The sequence below is a fragment of the Microtus pennsylvanicus genome, chromosome 1, assembly GCF_037038515.1.
Source record: "Microtus pennsylvanicus isolate mMicPen1 chromosome 1, mMicPen1.hap1, whole genome shotgun sequence".
Classification (NCBI taxonomy): Eukaryota; Metazoa; Chordata; class Mammalia; order Rodentia; family Cricetidae; genus Microtus; species Microtus pennsylvanicus.
Window position 1 is genome coordinate 62,349,723 of NC_134579.1, and position 22,869 is coordinate 62,372,591.

Genomic DNA, 22,869 nt, shown 5'->3' on the forward strand with positions numbered 1-22,869 from the left:
TCTTCTGCTCCCCAGATCCCAGCACCACCCCCCAGTCTAAGGAGCCCCTGTTTCTTGTACACTGCTCTCTTGTCCATACCCAGCTGGCTGCCAGCTCAGGGAGCCACAGCTGGCTCATGGGGGAGTTTTGGGGAGTCAGCATCCCAGCAGACTCTTTCCAGGATCTTTTCCAGTGTTTAGACTCCTAGCTAGAAGGACAGCCATTTTCTATTCTGATGAGGGGTGCCCTCAGCAACAGCCCTTCCCCATTGCCATCAGTCATACAAAGACTGTGGACTGCCAAATACAGCCTCTCTTCAGGCTTAGCAAACAATCAGTGTGACCACTGAGGTCAAATGTGCAAGGCAAGGTCAGGCCGAGGCTACGTGAACAAGGCCTTTCAGCACAGGTTGGCTGACCACACCCTCAGACTGCAGCAGGCTACAGACTATCCTTCTCCATAAGATACCACCTGAAGCTGACCTGCGTCTGTCAGTAAATTAAACAGGGTTTTTTTTTTCTCTACTGCTAAGCTGAGGCTGATTAGAGTGGTCAGCGTAAAAACTCCAGCCACCCCAGAAAGGAATGCCCCAAATTCACTAGAAAACCATGCCTGATCGTTCCCCTGGGTGTCTGTGTAAGAACACCTGGCAGCTTACCCAGAATCCAGCTATGGGAGACTTGAAGAGGGCAACAGACGTATATCGTGGGGTCAGAAACCAGATCAGTTCCTGGACCTCTTCCTAGCCTGGGAAAACAGACCTGACCTTTCTGCCTCTCAACTCCCAGGCACATTCCCCTTTTCCTGCCAGCTACTGCCCTCTCCCGGCTAGGAAAGAAAGTGCTTGATCTCCAAGGGGAAGAGGACCCGTGCCATTTTCCAAAGCCCACAGGGATATCTGGATTCATACACATACTCAACTCAATAAATGGGAACGCCCAAAACACAGCTTCCTCCTATAAATGAGTGTGCCTGAATACTAGATGTGTTTCCTGGGCTCCTAACCCGCAATGCAGAAAGCCCAAAGGGAAGCCTATTTGTACCCCTAGGGGCCCACACTGAGTCAGATACCAGCATCAATAATTCACCACCACCATCACTTCAGACTTATCAGCCACACACACACATACACACACCGCTCTGCACCCAGCCTCCTAGCCCTACATCGGGGGGGGGGGGGGACCACAGGCACCCTGAGCTCTTATGAAGAAGCTCCGCTGCAGAGAGCAGAGCTGGGCTCACAGAGCACCAGCAGATGAGGCCTGACTTCCAGGTTTCTCGCTATCCCCATTACCTGCTGTCCCTCCTCGCCCCCAGCCAGGCGCTGGTAAGCAGATCTCTCCCCCATTGTACCCAAAAGTCCCACCGTGGGGGCAGAGGGAAGCGGAGCTACCCGCAGCCCCCGCCCCTCCAGCGGCACCGGCAGCAGCAGCACCCGCAGCGTCACTCCCCTGCGTCCAGGGGGGCGGGGGCGGGCCTCGAGCATCCTTCAGGAGGGGAGGGGCTGCTAAAGCGCCTCGGCTGGAAAAGCTCCAATCCCGGCACCTGCATGAATTCCTAGGGCTCAGGTCCACAACCAGGTTATCACAGCCTCTGCTCCGGTTGGGCCCGGCCTGTGGGCACCCCGTCCCCACAGCCTCCTTCCCAGTTTCTATTCGTCTCTGTGTCTCTGGGTAGCGTTGCCCCTGTGCAGCTAACCAGCAAGCAGTGGCAGCCGCGACCCTTAGGAAACCAGAGCAGAGGCTCCACCCTCTCTGACTTCAGAGCCACCGCTCCTCTGAACTTCAGGAGCCTCCAAGAATTCAAGCTCCAGAGTCACCTATTAGTACCTCAGGGATCCAAACACCCTGATACTCAATAATACGGGGTCACCTAAGAAGCCACAGAAGCCTGTGTCCTACTTCACCGAGCCCCTCCCAGCAATCTTAGGGATTGAAATATCTTCTTCCTACCCCGTCAACATCCAAGTCTACTCCACTCCAAGAATGCTTGGCACCGACCTGCTGAGAACACATACAAGTTCTAAGCTCCCTAACCCACTCCTCACCCAGTCATGGAAGTCACATCGCTATCCCTCCGTCCATCCCCCACTCCCCATGGGCAGACTGACAGACCCAGACCCAGGGCATCCTATTGCCCTTAGCTCTCCAGTCCTCGACCTCTCCTTCCTCTCAGACAGCTCTGGGTCTGGGCATGCTCAGCAGATCAGTGCACTGGGGCCAGACGCTTGTGACTTCAGAGTTGAGGAGCCCAGACTGCTGGAGAAGTGGCTGGGAAAAGCAGGAGCACAGACACACACACACCCTCATTCCTATGGCATCTGAGGCATCCTGACTCCTTCCCAGCAGGTATTTAGAGCTCAGCTGAGCTCAGGGCACTCTCCTCCTTCCTGGGACGCGAGGCAGAGAAAAATGTTTAGATACTCCTGCAATCAGCCCCAAGGCAAAAGAAGAGAGCCTAGGAGGGCACTTTGTGAGTTCCCAGCAGGCTTCACTTCCTCCCCACACAGCCCATCTTGGAGCAGCTATGGCAGGGAGAGGACTCTGCCAGGCCCCAGGTTCTAGCCTACATGGAGGCTCCTTGGTATCTTACCACAGCGATGGCAGAAACTAGTCTTGGGTACAGTTACAAGAGCCCAGAGTGAGCAGCATGAAGAGAAAGCGAGGCTGAATACACCTTGCCCATCCCCTTTTGCCCAGGTGAGCTGAATGAGGTCTGATTCAAAACCATCCCTCATTCCTGCGTTCTCCATCTCATCTCCCAACCCTGCACTGTCAAGAAATGCACAGAAGCCACACTACTGTGACATCCGGGAATCCAGTCCACACAGACACCCTCACTGGGCCTCACTCTCCTTTAGTTCTCCACACCATATAACCAAACAGAGCCAGACCATCTTCCTGGACTCTCCAACAGCTCCAGGGAAACCACAAATTCACACTGCGAAGTGGACGTGACAAGCAACTTCCTGCCAAGAGGATTTTGTTTTTTTCCAAAAAGCAGCCTACCATATTCTTGGGACTATATGCCAACCCAACAACCAAGCTGTCCCTCGCCCCCTCTTCCTCTCTGGTAAACACGGGAGCCCACAGCTCCTCCCCAAAGCAACAGCCACAGAATTCTCCTGTCGCCCATATGAACTCCGCCAAGTCAGATCTGCTCAACTCACCTCTATGTATGCGGGGCCCAGGCTTCTGGCCCAAGGCCAGGCTGGTTCCCCTCAAGACCTCATTCCAGAGGGGACTGTACCAGGCAACCCCACACCTTCAGGTCAGGGTGGTATGACATCACTGGTCTGAGGAGGCAGCTGGCCAGAGGCCAAGGAAGAGAAGGGAGTGATTCAGACACACACCATGGCTGTCCACACCCTCTCCATCTCCAGGACAAGGGGCCCACTCACTCCTAAGGAGCTGGGTGAGGTCCTGTGCTTGGGCCAGGCTGAGCTATTTTCTCTACGGATATTGGGCCCACAGATCAAGGCTAGCCTAAAACCTCATCTTCCTCCCCCCGCAACTCCCAAGACAGGATTTCTCTGGGTAGCCCTGGCTGTCCTGGACCTTAGAGCTCTGCCTGTCTCTATCTCCTGAGGACTGGGATCAAAGGCAAGAGCCACCACTGCCCAGCTTGTCTTCCTTACATTTTCAAAAAATATTTTACTTAAAATCTAACTAATGAAATAACATCTAGAGGAGAATTAGGGAGTATTTTAAAGCACGCACCGTATTAGACTGCAAACAGCGGCCCTGCCTCTTAAGACAGACTGTCTTTATAACTACTACGTCCTCTCTGAGCACCATTCCGTCTCTGAGCCGGTTGTTGTATCTTTTATTTCTGTTGTTTCATGTTTTTTATAACCCACTGAATCCAATTAGTGCTGCCCATATGCTCACAGGACTGAGGCCGCCACAGGAGCGTGGACAACCTACCAGTGGTCACGCCCCAGAGGAACACGCTCTCCCTCCCTACCAGTTACTATTATTCTCCTTAGCTGTTATTTCTAAAGACTTTAGACCTCACCCTTCCTTCTTTTATAAAAACAGTTAATTCTCTGGAGGCCACTTCCTTGCTTCCTCATTCCTAGGTCCTACAGCCACCAGGCACTGTCTTCACTTGGAAGCCCCTGCAGCTCTCAGCTCCTATGTCAGAATGAACACAGGAGCTCCAGCAGGATGCTGCGCTGGCGCCATAATCTGCACGTCCCAACAGAGCACTCCTCCCTTAACTCCTGCTGGGCATGCCTACTACTACTCCTGATGGCAGCTATTCCAGCATCTGCCCAGCATCCTAATGGCAAACAACACCAGCCATCCCAGGCCAGAAACCACACCCCCAGCAGCAGCCATGGCTCCTCCTTCCCCCAGGCCACACCCAATCACACACTACTTCAACCTTCTCGGCCCTCCTCCCACCTATATCAGAGAGATCAAAGCTCTCCTCTGTGGTCCTCACTCTCTTCAACTTCAAGATGGACTCCTATATATTTTTAAGACCCTAATCAAATGCCACCATTTCTCCAAGTCCCCATTTTCTATCCCCAAATGGCTGCTTCTACCAAGCCCCCCTGTTGTTTTGTTGAAGGAATGCATATAAATAAGAGAACAAAAACATTTTTAAAAATAATCCACCATGGGGGGCTGGATAGATGGATGGCTTGGTGCTTAGATGTACTGGCTGCTCTTCCAAAGGACCACTGTTCAATTCCCAGCACCTACATGGTGCTCACAACTGCCTGTAACTCCAGTTCTAGGGGATCTGACGCCCTCTCCTGGTCACTGTGGGCACTGCACTCCTGTAATGCACTGCATAAACACATGTGCAGGCAAAACACCACGCACATAGAAAAATAATATTATCCATCACATTCCAGTCCTTAAAGAGTTATTATTTATGTAATTCTTTGGGTTAGTATATAATTCTACTGCGATAGGCATTGTGCACAGGCTTCTAATGTGGTTAGTACCTGGGAAAATGGCCAGAACCTAGCAAGAGAGCTAAAAAGGACTTCAGCCTTTGAGACAGACAATGGAGAAAGGTGGCCTCTTTCCCCGGGAGCAGCCGTCATCTGGCTGCCTGACAGACACCAGGGAAAGTCTGATCGCCTGCTCTCTCCCTGCCCTCCCGTCTGCACACTGTAGCCCTGGCTAGCCTGGAACTCTGCATGTCTCGGCCTTCTAAGTGCTGGGATTAAACGTGTGTACCACCAGGCCCTATTCCTCCTCACTGTTTTCAACCCAGAGAAGACAACTCCTTTGCGGAAAGAGGGGCTGTCAATCATGTCAATACTTTTGCTCCAGCCCCACTAAACTACCCTGTTGCTATATAGCCATTTCAGACACAAGGACTGGTTCAAGCCAGTGGAGAGTCTGAACCAGCCCTCACAAAGGAGTTTTCCTACTGGACTGAGGGAAACAGATTTGTGGTGTGGGACCATGGTTTGTAGTCTGTCAATTATATTTTAAATAACGCTGACTGGCCAGTAGCCAGGCAGGAGGTATAGGCGGGACAACCAGACAGGAAGTAGAGGTAGGTCATGGTGAACAGGAGAATTCTGGGAAGAGGATGCAGTCCTTGCCCAGCCACAGAAGAAGCAGGATGTGACTGCCCTGCTGAAAAAGGTACCGAGCCATGTGGCTAACATAGACAAGAATAATGGGCTAATGTAAGTTATAAGAGTTAATAAGAAGCCTGAGCTAATGGGCCAATCAGTTTATAGTTAATGTAGAACTCTTGTGTGATTTCTTTGGGACTTAACGATTGTGGTAACCTGGCAGGACAGAAAACCCCAACACCACATTTGGGTTCAGAATGCCACATGGGTTGAGCAGACAGAAGCCTATATCTATGAGACATCCCAGCCTTATTGGTGGACTGGGAGGGGAAGAATAGAGTGCAGCGCGGGGGACGGACGACAGTAAGGGATAGAGCAGGAACAGAAGCTTCAGGCAAGGCCACCCTCCCATAGTGAACCCCTCCAACTTCAGAGGAAGAGAGGAATCTGCATCCTCAGCCTGCGCTGAACACCTGTGGGTCTTGATTATGAAGTAATGGGATTTGTGCTCCACCAGCTAAAGAGAAGCATGTCAACCCTGCTACCCACAGGTCACCTAGAGTCCTACCATGCTCCTGGAGCTCTGCTATTTTCCTATCAATACACTAAAAGTGTGTGACCCGGGACAAATTCCTCTAACTGTCCAGGTTTCCTGTCCATGTATGACACACTGCTGCACCAGGACTTGAACATCAGACCTCTTGCCCTCCATCCTGTCCAGGCACCCTCATGGCACCAAGACGCATCACCAGCTCCAGGGAAAAGAGAGCAGCCAGAGGACAATGCAGTCAGCCACTGCCAGGGCTCTTCCAGGGCTGGCCACCCGGTCTACTTCTGGCTCTCGCTTTGCCCACCCCCATTCCTTGGGCAGCAACCCCGGGCTGAAGAGGCCTATTGTTGGGCCCTGTAGTGGGGTGAGGAGAGGAATGACAGCACAGACACACCAGAGCAGTACACTGTACGACGTTCACCATGCACCGTGCGCCACCAACACCCTTCAGACCAAAGTCCCAGCCACTGGAACAGGGGAGCCACTGCAGGCTTGAGGCCTGAGAGTCTGGGAGCAGGAGAAACGTCAGGGTACTTCAAATCCCACGGCATCCTGCCTGTTTGATCACGAGCAAACTGAGATTCTGGATGAGTACGGGAGGGACCTGGTCCAAAGCATAAAAGGAGTCATCAGGAGTGGACACAAAGTGATGAGCGAAAACATAGAGGTGATGTGTTGGAAGGAAAAGCTAAGGCTGTCCAAGGACAAGGTTGTAACTGCTTACCTCCATTTAAGAGCCTTCCCAACACCCTCCACACCCTGCAGAGGCTCATCTCTCTCCATAGAGAACACATTAGGTCTGCACAGTATCCCAGAGGCATCACTAACAACAGGGAGAGCCACATCTCAAGGAGGAGAGCACACAGTAACTAATGTCAAGATGACAGCTCCCTTCTCTACTTGCTCCAGAAACCTGGGGCTGGGAGCTGGCAAAACACAAGTTCTGGGCTTCAACCAGGCCCAGATGTAAAGACACACAACCTAGGGGCTTCCAATAAACAGCCTGCCCAAGTCCCCATGAGACTGTCTACGAGCCACCCTCAACAAGCTACCCAGCACCACAGTCCCCGCAAGCTTCTTCCTAGATTAGAAAGAGACAACAAAAATATACCAAATAACAAAGGAAAGCCTCTGGCTTGGGAGAAAACAAAATGTACACAAAAAAGCAAATGAGAAGGAAAAAAATTGAAAAAAGAAAAATAAGACTCTCGGCCAGGCGGTGGTGGCGCATGCCTTTAATCCCAGCACTCGGGAGGCAGAGGCAGGTGGATCTCTGTGAGTTCGAGACCAGCCTGGTCTACAAGAGCTAGTTCCAGGACAGGCTCCAAAGCCACAGAGAAACCCTGTCTCGAAAAACCAAAAAAAAAAAAAAAAAAAAGAAAGAAAAAAAAAAGAAAAATAAGACTCTCCAGAAGAAAATTTCAGACAGATAATTCTCAGTAATATGCTCAAACTGATAAAGTGTATCCACAAAATAAGAACAAGATCTTTTTGTTTTTAAACCAGGGAAACAAAGTATCAAAAACAATTGGGCTGTGGAGATGGCTCAGCTGTTAAGGTGAACGCCTGCCTCCTTAAGGTCAACCCTCAGCTTGACCCCAGCCAACACATGGCGGAAGGAAGAACTTAAGCTACGCAATGACCTCCACACATGGGCCATGGTCTCATGAAAACAAGCGATGCTCTGACCTCCGCACCTGGGCCACAGCCTTGTGAGCCTGTCCACAGATAAGAAAGCAGATTGTGGGCTGGGGAGATGGCTGCAAAAGTGCAAGGACCTAAACCTGTATAAAGAGTCTGAATCTCCGAAAAACCCACTTAAAACCAATCAAGGTAGCAAATTCCCAGTGTTCCTATGGTACGGTGGGAGGAAACAGGAGAATCCCTGGTTACTGTGGGCTGGTGAGACTAGCACACACACCATCACACCAAAGACAACAGCCTCAAAATGAGGTAGAAGACTAGGTTGTTTTTAATCCCCCTCCTCTTTCACACACACAAACAAAGAAGAAAAATAAAGCAGACAAGAGTAAACAGATCCACTCCCAATTAGCAGGCAGGCTCACAGCAGGCATTCCTAAGTGCAGGTCACTGATTTTAAATCTACAGTACACCTAAGTCACAAATAAATGTAGGTCCCAACTTCACAGATACAAGGTTGACATCAAAAAGTTTTCTGCATTGAATTTTTTTTCAAGACTGTTTCTCTGTGTAGCCCTGGCTGTCCCAAAACCAGGTTGGCCTCCAACTCAGAGACCTGCCTGCCTCTGCTTCCTGAGTGCTGGCATTAAAGGCGTGTGCCGCCACCACCACCATTCGGCTGTGTCTGAATTTCTAACAAGCTCTTGAAAGATGCTGTTGCCACTGGTCCATTAAGTACCATGTGAAAGCAAGGATCTCTAAGCTCTGGAGTAGGGGGAGTTCTTTGTCTATGCACTAAAATCACCTGGGTGCTATGAAAATGTCAACACTGGGCTCCATCCCCCATGATTCTCATCAAATTGGTCCAAGTAGTCTTGAAGACTCTTCAAAAGGATCTGTACTTGGGTTAAGACCCACAGCTCTAGACAAAACCTATAATTGTGCCAAATCGTTTGTCCTGGCCAAACCAACCCATTTTCCAATACTGCAACCACTGCTGACATGGCACACTTTAAAAAAACATGTGCGTTAGTGTTCTGCCTGCACGTTTATCTGTATGAAGATGCCAAATCCCCTAGAACTGGAATTTCAGACAGCTACCATGTAGGTGCTGGAATTGAACCTGGGTCCCTTGGAAGAACAGCCAGTGCTCTTAACTGCTGAGCCATCTCTCCAGCCCCAACATGGCACACTTTTTAAAACTACTCTTCACGTCATGAAAATAAGCATAAACTTACAGACCTACTCATTATTTGGATAATTCGGATAATAATGAGGTTAAGCCTCATTAACATTAGTGGAGAACTCATAGCACGCAAGAGAAATTTATTCTGATTATTAGAGTCTCGCGTTTATGCTGAATTTAAAAAACAAACACACACTTTTTTTTTTTAAACGCAGACCTCCAAGTCTCAGCAAGTCACAGCTTTCTGGGAAGGAAACATCCTTCAGGAAGCCATAGATCAGCTAGTGGGGCAGTATTCTGGGAAGAAGACATCCTTCAGGGAGCCACGGATCAGCTAGTGGGGCAGTATTCTGGGAAGAAGACATCCTTCAGGGAGCCACGGATCAGCTAGTGGGGCAGTATCGTTTCAACCACTCTTCAAGTTGCACAAAGGACCAGAATGACCTTAAACTTCAAACAGTTATGGTTTGGATGTGAAGGGTTCCCAGAAAGGCTCCCGTGTTCTAGGCTTGGTCACCAGCTTGTGGAGCTACGGAGAGGTCACTGGACCATGAGGTGTCTGACCTAGTCAATGCATTAATCATTTGATGGGCCATAATTTGAGGACATTAGTTAGAGATGGGCCTGGCTAGAGGAATTAGGTCACTGAGGGTGTGCTTTTGACATTAGCCCCTTCCTGCCTATCTTCCTACCTCCATGAAGTTGGAAGCATTGCTCTGCCATGCCAAAAAGCCATAGAGCCAGCCAAGCGCACACTGAAACCATCACTAAAAGTGTTTCTCCCTTCAGCTGATTTCCTTAGGTATTTATCACAATGACAGTGACTAACATAAGTGCAAACTATGAAGTCTAAAATACAATAGCTTCACACCCTCAAGACAGGGAAGGGAAACATCGCCGACCTAGATCTCTATGATCATGTAACCACCAACTAAGCAAGTATAGGCTGATGTGGTCCCAAAGGATGGCTCGTATACATTCCTCTTCAGGACACTACAGAGGATGTGCTACCAAAACCATCAAGGGGAGGGAGTATGATCTGAACAGGAAATAACAAGAGTTCCAGCACACAGTCCCCAGACAGTGAGGCTGTTCTGGTGAGCTGTGGGACCCTTAGGAGACGGGGCCTAGCTAGAGGAGATGGGACGCTCACAGTTCCAGCTCTAGTACAAGTGTTCTCGACTTCCTAGAGCAAGTCAGATCGTAACTTCCTGCTGCCTTGGAAGGAGCTTCCTGCCACCATGCTTTCCCCACCCCCACGATGAGCTGGATCTCCTGAACAACTGCAGCATAGTGAGACCGCAGGCAGCAAGGCAGTGGTGGCGCACGCCTTTAATCCCAGCACTCGGGAGGCAGAAGCAGGTGGATCTCTCAGTTCGAAGCCAGTGTGTTCTACAGAGTGAGTTCCAGGACAGCCAGGGCTACACAGAGAAACCCTGCCTACTCTTCAGTTCTCTACTTTAACTAATATTGTGTGTTTAGTAATGTGAAAACATGATTATTTTCATGCAGTTGAATACATTTTTCTTTGCATAACTGAACATGTCAAATGAGCAGATAGATAGACAGACAAACGGACAGACAAGAGTCGGGCATGGTGGTGCCCATCTTTAATCCCAGCACTTGGCAGGCAGGAGCAAATGGATCTCACCGATCTCTGTGAGTTCAAGGTCAGCCTGGTCTACAGAGTGAATATCAGACCAACCAGGAATATATATTAAGGTCCTGTCTCAAGGTGTGGGGGGAGACATGACAATAAAATCTTTAGGGGAGGGGGTGGGGACTAGAGAGATGGCTTAGCCATAAAGAGCACTTACAGAGGACCTGGATCAGGTTCCCAGCATCTACATGGCAGCTCACAACTGTCTGTAATTTCAGTTCCAGGGGATCAGAGATGCTTCCTACCGACCTCTGATGGCACCAGACACACATGTGGTACACATACATACATACATGTAGCCAAAACACTCATGAAATGCACATAAAAATAATGATATAAAAAGAAAGAAAATAATGGGCATCTAGCCTGATCAAAATGAGAGATAAAACTAAGTTGAGAAGCTGGAGCTTAGGCCCCGGGGAAGATTCATGTGCTTACAGTTCAGAGAGCCAGAAAGGAGACCGTCCCAGAGATCTATGCCAAAGGTGCCCGCAAGGATCTGCTGAGCACTGCTCTCATGCATGTAAAGGCAGGCACTGACAGAGACCAGGGGAAAGGACCACCCAAAGAATGAAGGGAACAGTGCTGGGCACTTACCAGGAAAGCCCTTGCTTATTATTCAAAATGGTTTAAAAGGTGAGAGTATCAATGTAGCATGTAGTTTGTAACAATTGTTTCCTAAGAGGGAGACTAGAAAGCATCCTTTAAGGTTCTTACACTAATATTACTTGAAAGAAACTATAATAAGTAAAAGATGTATACTATGAATTCTACAGTCATACAAAAAAGGCACCTGAAAACAGAAGCACAAGTTCTTTGTGGACATAGAGTATTGCTCCATGCACAGCCCAGGCTGGCCTGGTCCTCTTGCTTCTTTCTGTCTCCTGAGTGCTGGGGTTACCAACATGCCACAAACACTATGCCTGACTCCACAGAAGATCACAATCTAGATGTGGTAGAACATACCTGCCATCCCAGCACTAGGGAAGCTGAGGCTGAGACCAGAGGATTGCACAGAGTTCAAGACCAGCCTAAGACACATAGCAAGTTCAAGGCCATTCTGGGATATAGATGTCCAACCTTGGTGTGGGACAATTGTCTGTATTTTGTCAATTATATTTTAAATAAACGCTGATTGGCCAGTAGCCAGGCAGGCAGTATAGGCGGGACAACCAGACAGGAAGTAGAGGTGGGAGAATTCTGAGAAGGAGGGAGCCCATTCCTCTGAAGTCCTTGCCCAGCCACAGAAGCAGCAGGCTGTGACTGCCTCACTGAAAAAGGTACTGAACCATGTGGCTAACACTGATAAGAATAATGGGATAGGGCTGAGAGATGGCTCAGAGGTTAAGAGCACTGCCTGCGCTTCCAAAGGTCCTGAGTTCAATTCCCAGCAACCACATGGTGGCTCACAACCATCTGTAATGAGATCTGGTGCCCTCTTCTGGCCTGCAGGCATACACGCAGACAGAATACTGTATACTTAATAAATAAATAAATATTTTAAAAAAATTTAAAAAAAGAATAATGGGATAATATAAGTTATAAGAGTTAATAAGAAGCCTGAGCTAATGGGCCAATTAGTTTATAGTTAATGTTGACCTCTGTGTGATTTCTTTGGGACTTAACGACTGAGGGAACTGGGCAGGACAGAAAACTCAGTCAACACAACTTAAAAATAAAAAAAGTAAAACAATAAACCTTAACAAATTACTTACAAGTAGTGTATATTTGTGTATATAGACACACACACACACACACATATATATAATAGTGCTGGTATAAATATCATATACATAAAATTTTATGTTACTCACGTTAATAAATCAAAACAGAAAATTCAATAATCAATGACTGACACAGAGCAGACAATGCCCAACAACCATTCTGATTAAAACACTCACTGGGCGGTGATGGTGCACGCCTTTAATTCCAGTACGAGGGAGACAAGAGGCAATCAGATCTCTGTGAGTTAAGGCCAGCCTGGTCTACAGAGAAAGTTCCAGGATAGGCTCCAAAGCTACAGAGAAACCCTGTCTCAAAAACAAAACAAAACAAAAGACTCTCACCACCAGGACCAGAAGGAAAGTTTTCAAACTGAGGCATTTTGTACATGAAGGAACCCTACAATTAACAGCACGCTCAACAGTGAAAGATATAATGTTTCCCTCAGGGATGGGCACTGAGATATCTATTCTTCCATACCACGATATAGCCATTATGACCAGGCAAAAAAGGAAATAGAAAGGAAAAATAAAACCATCTTTGCTAGCCGATGACATGGGCACTATCAAGAAAATGCAGTGGACCTATAAGAAAGCTAAAAGCTGCTAGACCAAGTAAGCTTGGGGAGGTTTCAGGCTCCGCATCATCAGCATCCACATCAGCAGTCGCCATGTGAGGTACCTGCCTGCAGTTTCAGCACTGAGGCAGGCCCGAGAACCGAAAGCCAATCTGAATTCCATTTCTGGATCCCACCAGTGGCAAGAGGTAACCTAGTGTACCAGACTGGTTCAAGGTCATCCTCAGCTACAGAGGGAGGCTGAAGTCAGCCAGGGATACATAAGATCCTGTCTAAAGATTAAAAAAAAAAAAAGGCTAGCAAGATGGCTCAAGAGGAAAAGGTACTTGCTGCCAAACTTACGACTTGAGCTGAATTCCTGGACCCATACGGTAGAAAGAAAATACTGATTCCCAAAGGTTTTTTTTTTCCTGGCTTTCACACATATGAACATACACACATTAAGTAAATAATTGTAAATATGATTAAGTTAAAACAACAGCAAAGAGAAAGGATGAGTAAGGGGGAGAAAGAATGATTAAAATTCAGGCCGCAAACTACAAGAAAAATCTGCAAATTACGCACCTGATAAAACTTATATTCTGAATATATTTTTAAATTCTTTAAAACAATGAGAAAAAACAACATCCACACAATGGGTAAACAACGTGAATAGATTCCCCATCGAACGAGTGCAGGAAGGGACGCCAACATTAGTCACTAAGGGAACGCTAATTAAAGCCTATCAGACAGACTGTACACCTCCTAGGTGTCTAAACACACCACCATACAATCTATGGTAGGGTTATAAACTTGTTTAACCATTTGAAAAACAGCCTGTCTGGTAGGTTTGGGGCCCTGGGGTCTTTTGGGGGGGATGCTGCTTGTTTGCTGAGCTGGGGTCCTGCTAAGTTGCTCAGGCTGGCGTTTAGCTCCTGGGCTCAAGTCAGTCTCCTGCCTCAACATCCCAAGTAGCTGGGGCTACAGGTACATGCAGCCATGACCAGCTATTTATTTTTAATACTATTTCCTCGGTTGCTTAAAAAAAATTTAAATTTATTTTAACTGGTTTGTGAAAATGCAAATATGGTAGCTATTAATTGGGGTTATGTGGTAAGTCTAGAAGTTCGTTAAATGTTAAATGTTCACCTACAATATGATGCGAGCAAGCATTCCAGTCCTAAGAATTTCCCTGGAGAATGAAAGCATATAGCCACACAAAGGCTAACACACGCACCCGAAGAGGCTAACTCTGTAATACTCAGTCTGAAACGTACCCATCACCACGTACATGGCTATAAAGACGATGACATACCCATTCGAGACTATTGAGCAATGACAGGGAATGAACTAATGATACATGTAACAACATGTGCCAGTTTTGAAATAAAGATGCTGGACCAAAGAAGCCAGACTCTAAAAGGTCACTATTTGATTTCCACTTGCACAAAATGCTAGGCACTGCGAGCTCAGGTGGTGCCAAAAAGCAGTCCAGTGGCTCTCCTCCTGTTCACTGAAAAGTCAGGAAAGTCACCCTAAAGTAAGTGTATGCTTATACATACGCTGAGAGCAGAACTCTCCACACTGAAGTCAGTGAGCCAGAACCACTCTGCTCATTCCAGGAAAGCGTGGCACCATGGACACAGCAGCTAAACTTCCCGTGTCAGAATGTTTGAGACAGCATGACAGGCACGGGTTGAAGCGGACAGACAGGTTGGGCTTGCCAGAGCCGGCAAACCGGCTCCTCCACCAGTCCTAGCCACCACCACCCCTTCTTCTGCCCCCACAGGAGAACCCTACCTCCACCCAGGCTGGTTCAGAACTGGGGTATGGGGGGCATTTGAACCATAGACACATGGTGGGCTGGGGCAGAGATATTCCCTGCTAAGGCCCTGAGAGCAACTCTGGATCCATCCCCACTGGTGGGGCAGAGATACAAGAACTCTTGACAGGGCTAGGGAAAGAAAGGCTGAAAGCTGCCTACTAAGCCCACCTGGACTAGGAAAGAGCTGGTGGGTCCTTGTGTTAACAAGAAACCAAATTTAGCCCCTGGCCCTGGCCCCTGTATGCGCCATCGCTAGGCTGTGCCAAGAACAAGCCCCAGGGTTGGGTGGGGGTGTGAAGAGACCTCAATAGGATACCACAGCGTCCTATCTGCCACCTTCCACAGTGTGAGGTCAAGGCCTAGGCCAAAGAGGAGGCAGCAGCCGCTGTGACACCCTCCTCTCTCCTTTGGCACTCCATTCAGAGATGAAGACCAGTTGCGCCCTGCTCCTCTACCCATCCTTGGCTTTGGGCCCACAGCATAATCAACCGTGACAAAACCGTGTGGCAGGCGCAGGTCAGGCTCGTGCCCCAGTCACTACAGACTGGCACCCTCACGTGACCCACAGGACAAGATAAGGCACTGATAAAGCAACACTACCCACTTCCCTTTTCTGGAGGCCACCGAGGCGAATTGCTTAACGTGCCGCTGTCACACGGGGGCACACCTACCACCACCAGCAGACTGGTGGAGGGCTGACTTCTTCCGTGCAACTTTAGCCCTGGGGCTACCTTCCCCTCCCTTCCCTCTGCCACTCAAAGGACTCTACATCCAGTCTAGACTTGAAAGAAGTGACTACTCTGCTGTAGCAGCTGCTTGATACAATCGGGGCGGAGGATGCTCCGGGGTTAGTCAACCTGAGGGCTGTTTGGAGCCCATTCTTCTAAACACATCAACTCCAGCTGGGAACAAAACTGATCTTTCTTACCTCAGTTTTCAGCTGCCCGGAGGCAGACACTGCTTTGAGGATGCTCAAACTCGACGTAGCAGAGAAGGTCCTGCAGGCCAGTGCCTGCCCTCCGGCAATGGCTTCCAAAGGTCAGGTTCACAGCGCTCTTCTGCTCCCCAATCCCCTACATCCTCCAGCATTACTCTTGGCACTGGAGGACTCCTGATGGCAGCGAAGTGGCTTGCAGATTACCACCTCCTCCGCCGCCTGCGCCTGCGGGTCCTGTGTCCCCCTTGGAATTCCTCACCTCCAGGGGACCCTTTACCGTTCAGATACGTTTCCTGAACAGCCCACGCGACCTGACCCTCCTGTACCCCGGGCAGCCAATTTGCCTCCTGCACCCCCAGACGCCCCTCTCCTTCAGGCCCCCGGGGTCCCACAGGCCTGGCCCTCCCCAGTAACTCGGGTCTGTCCCCACTCGCGGGGGATGCTCCCAGGACCGCCGCCTCCCTGCCCAGGTGCCCGCAGATCTCCCAGCTGCGCTCGTCCGAACTTTCGAGCTCCTCCGTGTGCAGGAAGGAACCGTCCGTCAACTCGGGCAGCTCCTCGGGGTGCCGCAGAAGCCTGCGTGGGCTGCCCTCCCCGCGCTCCTGCACCCCGGCACGGGCCTCGCCGCGCTCCTGCACTGCGGGTCCGCCTCCCCCCTTCTCCTGCTGCTGCCTGCGGGGCCCCAGGCCCTCCTCCTGCGCCACGGGCCCGCCGGCCGAGGCCGTCCAGAGGGCCGGGCGCCTCCAATCCGCGGCGGCGGGCGGCTCCCACACCACCCCCAGGCTGGGCTCGTGAGCGCGGCCGCCCCGCTCCTGCACCCCCAGCCCCACGCCGCCCTCCTCCTGCACGGCCGGACCCACCCCGCCCTGCTCCTCCACGCCGAGCTTCAGCCCGCGAAGAAGCTGCGGGCCCCAGCTGAGCCGCCCGACGCGCGCCGGCTGCTGCTCCGGCAACGCGGGGCTCACTCCGCCGCGCTCCTCCTGCGCCCCCCGCCGGCGACCCCCAGAACCCGCCGCGCCGCGCACGCGCCTGCCCCCCAGAGGCCGCGCGCTCCCGCCCCTCCAGATGGTGCTGCCCTGCGCGCCCCCGCCCCGCGGCTTCCGCCTCGGCCCCGAGAGGGCAGTGGGGGCCCGGCGTCCCGCCCCCGCCTCCGGCTGTCAACCTCGGCCACCCGGGCGCCGCGCCGCCCGCAGGTGCTGCGGCCCCGCGAGCCGGCGGCCCTCCAGCCGGGTTCCCAGAGCCCGCGCGCGCCTGCGCCGCCCCGGGGGGTGGGGCCCACTAGAGTCGCTCCGCCCTCTTAAAGGGTCCGGGCCCTGTATCGCGCGCGGGCTTGCACACACACACACACACACAACTGAAAGGTGAAGTTCAAAATGAGGATTTTCCATCGATTAACAAAGTCAAGTGCGAGGGATGTCCTAAAATAAGAGTGGGTGGGAAGGGGAAAAGACAGTCTTATGCTGCTACCCAAGCTGGCTTCGAACTTCTTGCCGCTGCCTCCTGAGTGTTTGAAATTCTAAGTGGCGGTTCAGCTCCTGCGAGTTTACCTTGTGGGAGTGAAAACTCACTTCTACCTGTTCTCAATTGCTCCTGTTTTAATCTAGCAGCCAGGCAGAAACAAAGTGGACCATTCCCTGTGTTCTTTCCCTGGAATCAAAGGAGGTATTCCAGAACCAGAGAGTTTGTCTTCCTATTGGAGCCTTGGGTAGAAACTGCCCCTAAGCAATGCCATCATCCTCCCTCCCCACTCCTCTTAGGTCCTCTCTTTCCTTGTGTGCAGGTAGTCCTCCACTCCCCAGAAAGAAAAAACAGACTGGGATTCCCAATGCCAGTGCAATGTGATCCTAACCCAAATGGAAGCAGGCTATACAGTAAGACCTAGAACTCACAGGCTACAGAGCAAGACCTAGAACCCACAGGCTACAGAGCAAGACCTAGAACCCACAGGCTACACAGCAAGACCTAGAACCCACAGGCTACACAGTAAGACCTGGAACCCACAGGCTACACAGTAAGATCTGGAACCCACAGGCTACACAGTAAGATCTGGAACCCACAGGCTACACAGTAAGACCTAGAACCCACAGGCTACACAGTAAGACCTGGAACCCACAGGCTACACAGTAAGACCTGGAACCCACAGGCTACACAGTAAGATCTGGAACCCACAGGCTACACAGTAAGACCTGGAACCCACAGGCTACACAGTAAGATCTGGAACCCACAGGCTACACAGTAAGATCTGGAACACACAGGCTACACAGTAAGACCTGGAGCCCACAGGCTATACAGTAAGACCTGGAACCCACAGGCTCAGTGCCATTGAGCCCCATGATTGTCTCCACCTCATTTATAAAGCAGACATAATAAGAAAATAAGGATGAAGGGTAAGCCATCTCATTGGGAGTAGGCAGCTGTCACTTTGTATGGGTCCGTCTTTGACTTTTCATTCCTTTTACAGCATTCTAAATTCTCAAGGAAAGCTGACCCTAAATGATTAAGATGTTGACAGATAACCATACTTTAGATTTACAAAGTCCACATTTGGTGACCTCTGATAAAGTTAGGAGTGTGTAAGGCCACTCCTTATTCTAAGTCCTGTATTTCACCTATGCAAAATGCTGTGAGTTTTAACTTACAGAAAAGTAATAAGTCTAAAGAATTATAGGAACTAACCCCAGGCAGTCAACAGTCAAGGTCAGAGAGAGAGAGAGAGAGAGAGAGAGAGAGAGAGAGAGAGAGAGAGCAGACCCTGAATGAAGACAAGTTCTTCTTGCTCCTTACCAGACCAGGACCTGCCCCCTTTTTCTTTCCTTATAAAAGCTTTTATGTCCTGTGGCACATGCCTTTAATCCCAGCACTCGGGAGGCAGAGGCAGGTGGATCTTTGAGGTTTTTTTTAATATTTTGTTTTGTTTTGTTTTGTTTTTTTGAGACAGGGTTTCTCTGTGGTTTTGGAGCCTGTCCTGGAACTAGCTCTTGTAGACCAGGCTGGTCTCGAACTCACAGAGATCCGCCTGCCTCTGCCTCCCAAGTGCTGGGATTAAAGGCGTGCGCCACCACCGCCCGGCTTTTTTTAATATTTATTTATTTATTATGTATACAATGTTCTGTCTGTGGTGCAGGCCAGAAGAGAGCACCAGACCTCATTACAGATGGTTGTGAGCCACCATGTGGTTGCTGGGAATTGAACTCAGGACCTTTGGAAGAGCAGGCAATGCTCTTAACCTCTGAGCCATCTCTCCAGCCCCCGGATCTTTGAGTTTGAGGCCAGCCTGGTCTACAGAGAGAGTTCCAGGACAGCCAGGGATATACAGATATATATATATCTCCAACAACCAAAAAAATAAAATAATAATAATAGCCCTTTTGTGCACTTAATTGTTTGAGGGGTATGATAGTTCCACTCATCTGATCAGAGTTCAAGCAATTTAATAAGATGGGTTTTCCTTCCCATCAGCCCTTGACTCCTAAGGGTTGTACTTTCGGGAAGTGGGCAGGTGGGCTTGGTCCTGCTCCCGTACTTATTTGTCTGGCATTGAGATCAAAGGCTGTGGCCAAGAAGGTGGATAGTTAGGACATCCAGAAAGGAGATGAGTTCCAGTAAGCTAGACAAGAACTAATCTGCGTGGATTTGGGTCATGGTGGCTCGCTCCGTGAGGTGGACAGAGAAACATGCTGAATCATTTCATCTCAGCTCATTTGGTGGAGACTCTTACCCAGGAGCCGAGGGGTGACTATTCTGTATCTCAGCTAGGTGCCCCGCCTCAGGGAGAAAAAGAATTCAATGTGTTTGGTAGAAGAAAGCCGAGGGATTCTGTCCCCCCAACCTCTCTCACACTGTCTGCCTCAGTCACGACAGCAGCTAAGATTTACAGAGCTCATGAGCATAGTCTTGCCCTCTGCATCATCCCCCCTCACCCCCCAGCAATGAGAACATATTGCCACTCTCGGTTTATAGTGATAGAGCCGAAGCCTTGTGTGACTTTCAGTCTCGCCTGGTCCACGGTAGTAAAGCCAGAAATCCAATCCAGCCGTTGACTTCATAGCCTGTTCTCTGAATCACTCGAGCACAATAAAACAATGTCAGCCCAGGAGCTGTGCTGCAGAAAAACATCCGGGCTATAACTAGATTTTCGTGGTCAATAGATGCAAACAATTGATTTGGCCAAAATGCTCCAGCTCCAAATCAAACAGAGCAAGGGGTCAATGCAGCGCCATCGGAAGGTCCTGACAGGTAACTCTCTTAAAGGCTGCTCAAGTTCCCTTCTCCCGTCTCTCCTCCAATCACCCCCAAGATCTGTGCCCCTCACATATCCCTAGCGCATGGCTACCTGACGCTTCAGATCTGAGGGTGCCGGAAGTCTCCTGCTTCCTCCATCCCGCTCTGCTCTGAGCTGCACTGGGAGGTTGCTCTGAGGCCCTGGCTGCCTCCCTATCACCCTAGCCTGGCAGTACAAGTGACTGGAGACTGCTGTGACATCAGGGTAGCTGATGGCTTAATGGAGGAATGAGCTTCAGATTAGAAGCCAAAGGCTCAGGAGACCTGGGAGGTGCCTGACCCAGACTCTTCCCACACCTGGAACTTTGAGAGAGCTGCCAACAGCATAGTGGCTCTGAGGGGAGGAGGACTTGTCGGGTCTAGTTCCGAACACAGTGTGCCAGCCTGCTCCAGGGCTGTGTTGGTGGTTCCCTGAAGAATCTCCACTGTGAGACAGTTGCCCTGCGGGGTGAACAAGAAGGCAAAGCAGGGGTGGCAGGCACCCTGGCTCACACCTGCAGACACTCAGCCAAGACTTGGAAGATGCTGCAGAATCATTGCACCAAGACTTTTTTTTTTTGACACCCCACCCCACCCCCCTACTTTTCTGACTAAAGCAAGGTTGTAAAACTACCAGCAGGAGGTGAATTAAATCCAGTGAATATTGGGTTGGCTTTTCTTTTCTAATCAAAGGACAATAAGATAGAAGATAGGTTGAAGAGATGGCTCAGTGGGCAAGAGTGCTGACTGCTCTTCCAGGGGACCAGGGTTTGATTCCCAGCACGTACATGGTGACTCACAACTGTCTGTAACAAACATCAATGCACACACAAAAATCATTTTTAAAAATAGAAAATACCAAAGCAGAGCTGTTTTGACTTTTTATTTTAAATATAAAGTGTACAAGAATGAATCCAGAGAAATCCAAAAGCTCGTGTCTTTCTAAAGGGCATTCACATCAGGGTCCTGGAACGTAGCCAGCTCCCGAGGGCAGCCTTACTCAAGATGTTTCTTAATAAAGAGATTTACTACGCTTTCAGCGTGCCTTTCATACTCGTGGGTTATTTGTGACTTCCTGACGGTCTCTCTTTCCCGCCCGAGCAGACTATAAACCCTACCACAACATGAATTTTTGTTCTGTGTACACACTGTTGGAATAAGGCCTAACACAACACGGATGCCAAGAATGTTTGTGGAATGGATGAGCATATATCACAGGCAGTGGGCATGTTGTTTTTACGACATTTTTGATTCATTATACATACGTGTGTGTGTTCTGCATCTTGATGTAAAAAATCTGTGTCTTTCTGTAGGTCACAGTGAAGAACTTTGGACGGCTGCTGCTGCGGCATGAATAATCTGGTAGCTATGAATGGAGGACGTGGTATATGAACTAGAACAGCGATTCTCAGTCACCTAGGCGTCTTGTCGAGAGATGCAGATTTGAATTCAGCAGGTTGGAAAGAGAATCCGAGGCCTGACATTTCTACCATCAAACTTTCCAGTACTGGTTCATGAGGCAAAATGTGTTTTCATTTTTAATTGTTTTAGATTTATTTATTTTAGGGACAGCAGTGTTTTGTCTCTGTGTATAAATATGCACCACCTGTGTGCCTGATGTCTGAGGAGATCAAAAATGGGCATTGGATTCCCCGAAACTGAAGTTACAGATGTTTGTGACTTCCATTTTGGTGCTGGGAACAACAAATACCCCTAACTGCTGAGCCTTCTCTGCAGCCCATGAAAACATGTAAACAATATTGTATACCCTAGCATAATTATGTGATCTCTGGCATAGAATTCAGCGTCTCTGGCTCCTTTTTTTTTTACACATATGTGTGTGCGCATACACAAATTTACATACGTGGGGGTCAAAAGACAACATGTGGAGTTGGTTCTCTCCCTTTCCCATGTGGATTCAGGGGTGTATGGGTTCCTCAAACTTTATAACCTATGCCTCTATTCCCAGAGCCATCTCACTACCTGTCTCTATTGCTTTTTAGAGCTCTCCTGGTGATTCCAGAATGTGACCAGAAAGGGACAGTGCTTGCTGAAACTGGATAAGGAGGTAGAGAGACCAGATATTCTGGCCTTTGTACCCTGTGCCTGAAACAAGTCTGAACGGAGGTCCCTGGGCTGTGAGATGCTGGTATCCGAGTCAATGATTGGATTCCACAAGAAAAAAAAAGGGGGGGGGGGGTTTGAAGTCAGGAAGGGGCCATAAGAAGAAGGCGAAGGGAGGAATTCTGACGATTCCATGGGCGCGGGAGTATCTGCGAACCCAGGCCGTATCCTCCGAGAACCAAGAACAGACCGTGCCCTCACCTATCAGTAGGTCAGAGCTCCTGGGAGCTGTTCAACAGGCTCTGTTCACACGCCCCCGGGGAATTCAGTTTTCAAAACCTTACTAGGGCATAGGGAGGAGTGGTTTGCCACCAGCTTCTCCCACAGGCCTGCCTCCTCTGCCCAGCTGGGGTTGAAAAGTCAAAAGATCTTAAACCCTGAGGTCAACATGGGCTATATTCCTAAAGGAAATAGCATGGCGTCCTGGGTTCCGACGCCCCCTGGTGGACATCTAGAGTTAGGATGGGGCTGCACCAACTGTCCTGTTGTGGTCCAGCAGTGTCAGGCATTGTCGTGATCAAGAGGTTGGGGATGTAGCTTTAGTTGCTTGCCCCCCACATAACCCCCCACGGTGTGGTGAGTCCTGGCTGTAATCCTAGCACTTGGGAGGTAGAGGCAGGAGGATAAATTTAAGGTCATCCTCTGCTACACAGAGAGTCTGAGGTCAACCTGTACTATATGAAACACTATTTCAAACCAAACTACACGATCAAAAACGAAATAGACAACAAAAATACTTCTGGAAAGTCAGGCTCTGCGTGGCAGTGGTGAGGGATTTTCACTGGGTGCCCTTCTGCATCTCCCCTCTTTGCTCAGCTTTCCTCGATTAAAAACTACACAGTCCTTTGCCGTGTTTCTTCTCGTTTCCACCCCGCCACCC

At 49.7% G+C, this 22,869-nt stretch overlaps 1 protein-coding gene across 31 annotated transcripts in view; it reads right to left on the minus strand.

Moving 5' to 3' along the window:
* Window positions 1-16,262, minus strand: part of Tnk2 (tyrosine kinase non receptor 2) — a 38,504-nt gene extending 22,242 nt beyond the window's left edge. For 11 of the 31 annotated variants that reach the window (XM_075966514.1, XM_075966486.1, XM_075966505.1 and 8 more), the window contains exons 1-2: window positions 1,275-1,343; window positions 639-722 (exon numbers count right to left, since the gene is read on the minus strand). In XM_075966514.1, coding sequence (XP_075822629.1) covers window positions 639-722; window positions 1,275-1,328 — 138 coding nt within the window. In that variant the 5' untranslated portion in view covers window positions 1,329-1,343. Of the gene's footprint in view, window positions 1-638; window positions 773-1,274; window positions 1,732-15,596 lie in introns of those variants that run through there. The other 20 variants (XM_075966674.1, XM_075966495.1, XM_075966682.1 and 17 more) reach the window with 15 other exon arrangements.
* Window positions 16,263-22,869: the final 6,607 nt, after the last annotated feature.